The 9,838-nt window shown below is 42.4% G+C and overlaps 1 protein-coding gene across 2 annotated transcripts; it reads right to left on the bottom strand.

Annotated features, from left to right (window-relative positions):
- Positions 1-2,492: 2,492 nt before the first annotated feature.
- Positions 2,493-9,627, bottom strand: ACTC1 (actin alpha cardiac muscle 1). Of its 2 annotated transcripts, none has more exons than XM_005299974.4 (7): positions 9,489-9,627; positions 8,447-8,595; positions 6,780-7,104; positions 5,496-5,657; positions 5,182-5,373; positions 3,220-3,401; positions 2,493-2,825 (listed from the first exon to the last, which is right to left on the bottom strand). In XM_005299974.4, exons 2-7 carry the CDS (start codon positions 8,573-8,575, stop codon positions 2,682-2,684), a joined length of 1,134 nt encoding a protein of 377 aa, XP_005300031.1. In that variant the 5' UTR covers positions 8,576-8,595; positions 9,489-9,627; the 3' UTR covers positions 2,493-2,681. The 2 variants fall into 2 exon arrangements, with proteins under 2 accessions (XP_005300031.1, XP_005300032.1); XM_005299975.5 differs by having other exon boundaries at positions 9,334-9,532.
- Positions 9,628-9,838: the final 211 nt, after the last annotated feature.

The raw sequence follows: 9,838 nt of genomic DNA, 5'->3' as shown, positions 1-9,838 counted from the left end.
TCAGTCTCTCGCATGCTAAAAGGCCCATTGTTATGAACTGCTATTCACACTCTTGAACATGCTGTCAGCTTTATGCCTGCCACACCTGACCCAAATGTCAGTGCCAGTCACAGCTCTATCGTCTCTTAACTTTAATTCTCTCTGCATATTTGTCTAACATTTTGAGCTTCCCTTAGGGTACGTCTAAACTTACTTCCTGGTCCGGATGTAAGCGATCGATCCCGGAAGTGCTCGCCGTCGATGCCGGTACTCCAGCTCAGCGAGAGGAGTACGCGGCATCGATGGTGGAGCCTGCCTGCCGCGTCTGGACCCGCGGTAAGTTCGGCCTAAGGTACTTCGAATTCAGCTACGTTAATAACGTAGCTGAATTTCCGTATCTTAGTCCGAAGTGAGGGGTTAGTGTGGACCAGGCCTTAGTTTGAAGCAATGTGTGGCTGACTGAATTTTGCAAATTAGCAAGTAAGAGAGCAAACAATCAAAATGCAAGGATTCTGCATTACAATCTGTAATTTAATTGGCAAGTGTCATTGTCATTTGGTTTCAATTATTCATATTGATACTTCATAGTACACTTGTAAATATTATGTACTGTATTTTATAAGCTACCAAACTATACCTGCATACCAAACTCTTCAACATGTGAGCCTCAGAATGGTGCAATGCTTTTAAACTCTGGTTGAGGAGGAGGAGGGTGTCTGTTGGTTTTGGGTGTAAATTATGGGATGTGCTGATTAATAAATCTCTACTGTACTGTAAAGGCTTATTTATAAAAAAAAAAAAAAAAAAAAAGGATTGATAATGCTATGCACAGTGTCATGCTCTGGTATGTCTAGGAACCAGTATTAACCTTCTCCCCAAAAACTCTCATGATCAGAGCTGAGAAAGTCCTTGTCATACTTCGTTCTTAACAAAACATTCTACGTCTACAACAATGACAGACAATTACAACACCACCTTTTTACACCCTGTTCCAAGGTACAATAAATTATAAACAGTACAAATAAAGTTCACTAAAAACATCTTCATATATTCACAGGGGCAAATACATCTCTGTATAACAGAAAGTGCTTTTTTTCTGCTTATCCACAGATTACATCCAAGTATCCAAAGTTTTAGTTAAACTTCAGAATAGTAAGTGGGAGAAACAGGGGAAAAGCCTCTCTTGCTATGTGCATGTCAACTATTTTTAATTATTCAGCATTCTTATATCGTATAGCAGTTGAAGAATATAAAGTTAGTATGAAACCTATTTTAAACATGATCTTTAACACCTTTAAAGCCCAATCATTCTACAGGGACCTGATACAGGACAGCGCTTAAGCACATGCCTAACTTTAAGCACTCGCCTAAAGTTAGGCATGTGCTTAAGTGCTTGCTTAAATCAAGCCTAGGTGAGTCCCATCCTGTATGTATTCTATAACAGGCTATTGATTAATGATAATATTGAAGCCAAAGTTTCCCAAATCATTTTGTACTACACATTTCATTTATTAATTTTTAAAAGATAACCAACCAGCAGCATAGTTATGAAAAGAAAGTGTGAGGAACAGAAAAAAGCCTACAAACGCCAGGCCGTGTCTCGTCTCAGTATCTGGGTCAGATGGAAAATAAGAATATTAAAAAAGTGTCTAGGGCACTCTGGCTGATGTAAAAATAGTCATTAGTATAACAGCAGTGCTTCATTTGTGCCAGGCTGGCCAGGGTTGAGCCCTGGCACCTCTAGGCTTGGAAGTTCATAGCCCCAGCACCTCTGAGCTTGCCACGTCAGTTATGAAAGTAAAAAAATTGCTTGAGTCCGGGCACCTAGTTGCTTGCGCTCTGGCACCTCTTTCTTTACAAATTAAGCACTGTATAATAGTTGTATGTTATACTACTTTTGACTTCAAATTTGTGTTTGGCTCTTGCACATTAAAGCTTTCATGTCCTTGTTTCAGAATTTTTGATGGGTTTGACAAGATGGGGGAGGGGTCAAATTGCCAGTTTGGATTAATGTTTAATCACAAACATGTATAACCTTCAGAAGACGCTTCTGGTGGGTGGGGGAGGGGCTTTCGGCATTAAGGATTTAGGTTAATTACTTTTAAATAACACTGATCATATGAACATAATTATCCTTTTCCAACTGTGTTTGGTATGCAGGACTTTGGTATTAAAATACTTGGATTATAACTAATCCAATTAGCAATTGAAAAATTAACATTTAAACCCAAAGAATGAATGTGAGTGATTTGCTTCCACTTGTCCCACTTACTGGTTTTACCCCCAAACTACTTCTTTATAAGCTGTGTTATAAGATGCTTCTTTTGTTTCAGATTCCAAAAGAAAAAAGTCTGAATTAATAATAGATCATGGCTGATAGAGTGCCCATAATCACATTATTTAAAAAGGACACCCACCCACCCACGACATTGATGTGTTGTGTTAGTTTCCAAACCCCAGTTTGTATACAGCTTAATTTTTAGAGCAAAAAGGGGGAAAAAAAGACAAAATCATTTGTAGGTTGCAAGTCCCAGATCTTGTTTATTTATAAAGCAATAAATATTAGAAGAAGCACAAATAAATTGCACGGGTGTGTAAACAAACTGTACAATGACTGAAGAGAGTTCAGGAAGGATTGCTGGAAGACTCCAAGAAGCATAATGTCATCATCCTGAGTGGGAGGTAAATTGAGGAAAAGGCACTTAGAAGCACTTGCGATGGACAATGGATGGACCAGCCTCATCGTACTCCTGTTTGCTGATCCACATCTGCTGGAAGGTGGACAGGGATGCCAGGATGGAGCCACCAATCCAGACAGAGTACTTGCGCTCTGGTGGGGCAATGATCTAGGGAAGGATAAGCAACAAAATCCTCATCAGTTCAACAGTTTGAGTTTCCAACAGCTACTTTACATGGGCTTTGTAGTGATTTGATATACCAAATTGCTACAGACGACATAAAATTATGAAAGAACTTTCCTATCTTATCACTGGTAATATCTCCAGCAGCCAGTTTACAATACATGCAATATTCTCAATAGCAATTTACAGCCTGATTCTCCTCTCCTAACACTTGCTTCTTATCAGTATAATTCCACTGACTTCAGTCAAGTTATTCCCAATTAATCCTGCAGCTCTTGGTCTCACTATTGAATTGTTCCCACCACCAAAACTAATTATTTAGTCCAATGCGATCATTCTTTACCCCAATTTCTGTTTCTTATGACACCAAACCCCTCACCTTGATCTTCATAGTGCTAGGCGCCAATGCAGTGATTTCTTTCTGCATGCGGTCAGCGATACCAGGGTACATGGTTGTACCACCTGAAAGGACATTGTTGGCATACAGATCCTTACGGATGTCAATATCACACTTCATGATGCTATTGTAGGTAGTTTCATGAATACCAGCAGATTCCATACCTTGAAAGGCAAGATGATAGATCAGCAAATTATACAGGAGGGACAATGTTTGTGTAAAAGATCTGTGAGCATTTATAGCTATTACTAATAAGCATTATTATAGTGCCATAGAAGTACGTGTCATAAAACATAGCAAAAGATTCATTCAGGACAGGGATGGTGTTACAATATAATAGAGACAAGACAAAACACGTGACAATGATTTTGATAAAGGGAGGGTGTGGAGAGATTAATTATAAAAGTACTGGTTAATAATAATTACTATAGGAGACTAACACAAAGGAGAATCCTAAAACAAGTACGTTTTAGAAAGGAGAGGTCACTTGCTGGAGACAGTGGGCGGAAGCTTCTCAGTGTGTGTGGAGCAGAATAAAAGAAGTGCACAGCAAAGAGCAGTAATAGAGGATCAATAGAAATATATGTAGAGAGGAGGGATAGGAGGAAATGACAGAAGAGATGGAGATTATGTAGGGCCTTGAAAGTGAGACAAAGAGCTTTAATTTCATCTGGTAAAAGACAGGAGCAGAGCAGAAGAAGAAGAGATTAGCAGTAGTATTTTGGATAGACTGGAGAAGAGAGAAAATGGAGAGGCCAGGCCAGAAAGGTTCAGTTATCAAGACTAGAGATGATCCAGGAACGGACAAGGGGTATAGCAATGCATGTAAAGACATCAGAAGCAAATGTTCATAGGTTACATTCCGATGTATTAATTTAACAGGTGCTTCCTGAAAGCAATGAAACTAGATCTGCAACGAGATGCCAGCTGATGAACAACTGCATATAACACACAGGGTTTATGCTATAAACACTTGTTGTAGCCATCAAATTTGTTTGGCTCTATAGCAGAATTTACAATCTAAGCCATGACAGTATTTAATTATAAGGCATATACATAGACGCAAACCTCTCTTTTTGAAACTTCACTTCTCAGTGGAAGCAGCTGTTGTCTTTGAGTAAGTATAAGACATAAACCTTTCAAATACTGTCTCTGAAAAATTCACCCTGATGGAAAATCTCCAATGACACAGTGACATTCTACTAATTCTAAGACATTTATATGTGAGCAATAACATTTCTGCAAGGACAGAGTCCTATAATTATGCCACATCAGCACAATAGGAACAATTTACTTGCGGGCCAGATCCTCAACTAGTGCAAATCAGCAGAACTCCATTGACTTCAATTGAGCTATCCTGATTTACAATAGCTAAGAATCTCCCCTAATGTAATTACAATAATGGAATTTTGGGGGGAGGGGAGGAGGTTTGGTAAAAATCAGTTTGGCAAAGGCTTGGCTGTCACTCTTCCAGCATAAAAGTAGCCTAAACAAGGCAGATTGAGTCAGTGGTAGCATCCCACTTTGTAATAGGATCTTCTGGTAGCACAGAGCCACAATAGAGGCTCCTACACCATCCCTCTCATACATCCCAGTGCAGGCACTTATATGGGAAAGAAGAAGTGTGACTGAAGTGTCCCGATGTCCTGGTTTGTCACAGTTGCTGGAATGGCCACAGGGAGGCACTGACAGGCACAGCTAGTGCAGTTGCAATTTGAAGGCTATTCTAATCTGCACCAAGAAACTAACCAAGTGCTCAGCCAGCAAGCCACCTTCTCAATAGTCTTGTGCCAAGCATAGCTTAGCAGTACTGGAGAATCTAATCCATTTTTTTTTGCTTGTTTTTATGCCAAGTTTAGCTGAATAGGTAGATAGGGAATGGGGACTCTCCAAGCCTTACAGTTCACTTGGTCTCACGCCAAAGGAGTCCTTGGAGGCACTTACCAATGAAGGATGGCTGGAAGAGAGTCTCTGGGCAGCGGAAACGTTCGTTACCAATTGTGATCACCTGACCATCAGGCAATTCATAGCTCTTCTCCAGAGAAGAAGAGGAGGCAGCAGTGGCCATTTCATTCTCAAAGTCCAGAGCAACATAGCACAACTTCTCCTTAATGTCACGGACAATCTCACGTTCAGCTACAGAAACACAGAAAGCAAGTCAAGGTCTGAAGAGGGGGATTGCCAGAGGCAGAAGTTCCCCAGTGGCTTGAGAGAGATGAGAAGATGTTAGCAAGAAGATGAGGATGAGTTGTACTTACCTGTTGTCACAAAGGAGTAGCCACGCTCAGTGAGGATCTTCATGAGGTAGTCAGTCAGATCCCTGCCTGCCAGATCCAGACGCATGATGGCATGAGGCAGAGCATAACCTTCATAGATAGGTACGTTGTGGGTGACACCATCGCCAGAGTCAAGAACAATGCCTGGAAGAGAGAAATGACTGAGATCAGATACACTTGGAAGCATCTAACTTTTCAGAAATCACATGACCTTTCAATACACAAGTCAGTAAGAAAAGAAGGTATATATAATGTAATGTAAATCAGCATAGCTCTATATTGTATTCAACAGTTACAATGGATCTGGCTCATTCTGCCTTTGCTAGCATGGCTATAACTGACGATTCAGAGTGATCATTCACTTGAAACAGTCACTCTCCATTTACTCCGAGTAAGATCCTTTCAGTACCTTTACTAGCACTATCTCAGTGATCATTGTTTTCAACTGAAGTCCAAGCATTTGGCCTGAGTCTCCACTCAAACCAGTTATACCAGTGTAACTTCAGTGAGTTCATAGTAGTCACTTCTGGTTTACATCACTGTAAGTGAGAGGAGAAGCAGGACATGTCTTCACTACCACTTATGTCAGAAAAATTTATGTCGCTCAGCGGTGTGAAAAAACATATCCCGAGCAACATAAGTTTCGCCAGCATAAGTGATAGCGTGCACAGTACTATGTCAGCAGGAGAACTACCGCCATTCATTGGGAGTGGTTTAATTATGTCAACAGGAGAGCTCTCTCCCATCGGCATAGAGCAGCTACCTGAGAGATCTTACAGCAGTATAGCTGCATTGGTACATCTGTGCCACTGTAAGGTCTCTAGTGTATACATAGACATTAGGCAACTGAGGCTCATTTTAAAGCAATATGGATAAATTAATAATACCAATTTCTTATGGCATTTTTCATCAGAAGATCTCAAATCACTTCACAATCTTTAATATATTCAGCCTCAGAACACCCCTGTGAGGTAGAGGCTCAAATAAGGCAGAGAGAAGCTAAGTGACTTGCCCAAGGTCACATAAGATGTCTGTGGCAGAACAAGGTATTGAACCAAGATTTCCAAGTCCTAGGCTAGTACCCTAACCACTGGAAAATCCTTCTGCACATTCAGTAGACTGTTTTAATTTTTTATCAGTGCCATATTTGAAATACATCTATTTTTCTGTGAATCTGAATGCCTTAGAGATTGTTCACAGTCTGTTTTCCTTTGGAGTTGAGGTGCTGAAAGGAAAAATTTCTATAGCAATCACTTATCTTTTTACCTGTGGTACGACCAGAGGCATATAGGGACAAGACAGCCTGGATTGCCACATACATGGCTGGCACATTGAAAGTCTCAAACATTATCTGGGTCATCTTTTCACGGTTAGCTTTAGGGTTCAGGGGGGCCTCCGTGAGCAAGGTAGGGTGTTCCTCAGGGGCCACACGCAGTTCATTGTAGAAAGTGTGGTGCCAGATCTTTTCCATATCATCCCAGTTGGTGATGATGCCATGTTCAATAGGATATTTCAGCGTCAGGATACCTCTCTTGCTCTGAGCCTCATCACCTACATAGGAATCTTTCTGACCCATGCCAACCATAACACCCTAATGGAGGAAAGTATAAAGAAATATTTTCTAGGGGGGAAAACACCATTATTAAGCACAGATTTAATCATGCCAAAGAGCTAAGTATATTATTTAGGATAAAGCAGGGAGAAATACATGAACTATGCCAAAATGTGGTTAAATATGGAAAGCAACATTAATTTACTTTGAATATTAATTAAGTCAACACATAGCTGACTCTTTTTTAAAAAATCCTACTTCATTTAATCAATTAAAGTGACAAACACAAAACAGGAAAACTCAACTAGCTCATTCCCACATACCCAAGGCTATGGTGGAAAGCAAACCATACAATATCATGAAAAATGAAGCTATGGATAGATGGATGAGAGAAAGTTTTTATAGCTATCTCCATGACAGTGAAATGCATCCATTACAATAGCCATAATCATTCACAAACTAGTAAGCAGTTACAACTGTTGCATTCTGGAAATCATGCCAAATAGTATATTATAAATAAAAGAGAGAAGGAGGGGCTTATCTCATGTAGTAAACAAAAAGATAAATTGTATTAATCTTTTCATCATTGAGTCCATAATATCAAATATCACTGTTGAGCTTTTACATATTTTTTGGCATGGAAAGTGTAGCTCTTGGGTGGGGGCAGGGGTAACAGTTTACTAAAAGTTTTCTATATGCTGGTTTAATGCTCACAATATGGAGAGGTAAGAGAATGGGAGACAGAAAGAAGCATTATGGGGAGATAAGAGGAAGGGGAAAGGGTCTGGGGCAAACAGTAGAGCGTTCCAGAGTAACAGAGGAAATGGATCAAAGAAAAAGAAAAGTGAAGAATTGAAAGGGAGTGGCAGTGGTGTGAAGGGTTAGATGAGCTAGGTGGGGAGGCAAAGGTCTATGAAAAGGTCTGGGGGTGATGTAAATTCAATTAATGGAGCTATGGATTTACACCAGCTGGAGGAGATCTGTTCCATGGGAGGAGGGAGGAACTAGGAAAGATGAGAGAAAGAGCAGTTAAGTGGGGTGAAGAATGAAGTGAAGGACCACAGGGGAGAGGAGGGAGATGAAAGAGAAAAGGATATGAGAGGGAGATAGTGGGGGAAGTGAAGAATGTGGGGAGAGGAGAAAGTTAATGAGGGAGGATTGTAGAGACATGAGTGGAGTGTGGGAAAGGAGTCCAGTGAGGTAAGTGGGGAGGATCAGAGGGGGAATCCCACTGGGATGAAGAACATGGGAGGGAAGGGAGCTGGGGGTCGGCAGAGAGCGGCGGGGATAAAAGGCAGGTGGGGGCTAGAGCTGGGGCTCAGCGGCGGGGGGCGAGTCGGAGGCCAGGGGCGCTGAAGGAGGAGACGGCGGGGCTCGTTACCTGGTGCCTGGGGCGGCCGACGATGGAAGGGAAGACGGCTCTGGGGGCATCGTCTCCGGCGAAGCCGGCCTTCACCAGCCCGGAGCCGTTGTCGCACACGAGCGCGGTGGTCTCCTCGTCGTCACACATCTTGGGCGGGAGGCAGGGATCTGCAAGACAGCCCAGCCGCGTGTCCAGAGCCCGTGCAGCCGCCGGGGGAGGCAGCAGCCTGCAGAGCCCTCCATCCTGCCCAGCCCAGAGCTTCCCCCCAGCACACAGCCGGCTCACTCCGGGCTCAGCCCGGCGGGGGCAGCTTTCTCTGCCCGCCCAGGTCCTGCCTGAACAACAAGGGACCTGCTTCCTCCCAACTGCGCAGTGATAGATATTAGACAATCAATCACCCTCTAGATCTCTCTCTCTCACACACACACACACGGGATAAACTCGTGGCAGACCCTGGCGTCCAGCTGTTGCCTGTTCCTTATTGTTACTGATGCAGCATAGCGATTGCCTGCACTAACACGGGACGTTGCCACATAGTGCAAACACACTTCTCCACCCCTCCGGAGATTTTATATACATATAATCAGTTAATATTTTTCCTCGGCTCTTCAAATGCACGTTAACTTCTAGCAGAGCATTATTAGAATTATTTTAAAGAAATGTCTTCCAAGATCTTTCTTTGAAGGACTAGCAAACTTTTGAGAGCTCTCCTGGGGTCGGGGAGTGGGGGAATTTCAGACACAGCTTGTTTGTAGTGTCTATAATTCCCCAGACAGCCAACCTGTGGCAATCAATATTATTTTAAAAGCAATGAATGAAACGATGAATGAATGAAAAGTTTAGAGGCTTCAGTCCCCCCTCCCAGCCCTCACCCAAAAAAGAAATAAAATTAGCCCTTGTGTTACAGATGCAAAGCAGCCTCCTCAACAGTTGTATCTAGACATCCAGAAATTGTCTCCTCTTTGTCAGTCTGATCTTCTAATTTCCCCAACGATGCCTTCAGCAGAGCAGCTGCTGTGCTGGGAACTTGACTGATAGGCTGGTCAGCTGGACTACTCACCAGATCAGCACCTACTGCGTGGGGTTCCTGAGAAAAAGCTGGGTACTGACTCAGAGGGAGATACACCAATTTATACTTCCTGCGGGGCAGTGGCAGTCAGACGCTCCTGAGGGACAAGCCAGCCACCTTTTCCTTATTTGGTCGGCTTCACGCCATTGAGTAGCAATGAAGCCATTAATGGAGTAAGGGAAGGCAAAAGTCAGAGCAGGCTAGAGCAGTCAGGGCCCCACAGGCCATGTAAGGCAAGCAAGGGGGTAGCATTCTAACAGCAAATGGGATGGCCAAATAGGGAACCCATGTGAAAAATCATGCATACTTGTTCTGGAGGCCAATATTTTTAAAAAGATGAA

This window comes from Chrysemys picta, chromosome 4 (assembly GCF_011386835.1).
Source record: "Chrysemys picta bellii isolate R12L10 chromosome 4, ASM1138683v2, whole genome shotgun sequence".
Lineage (NCBI taxonomy): Eukaryota > Metazoa > Chordata > Testudines > Emydidae > Chrysemys > Chrysemys picta.
The sequence above is the reverse complement of the archived record's forward strand: the minus strand, read 5'-3'. Positions and strand labels throughout refer to the sequence as shown.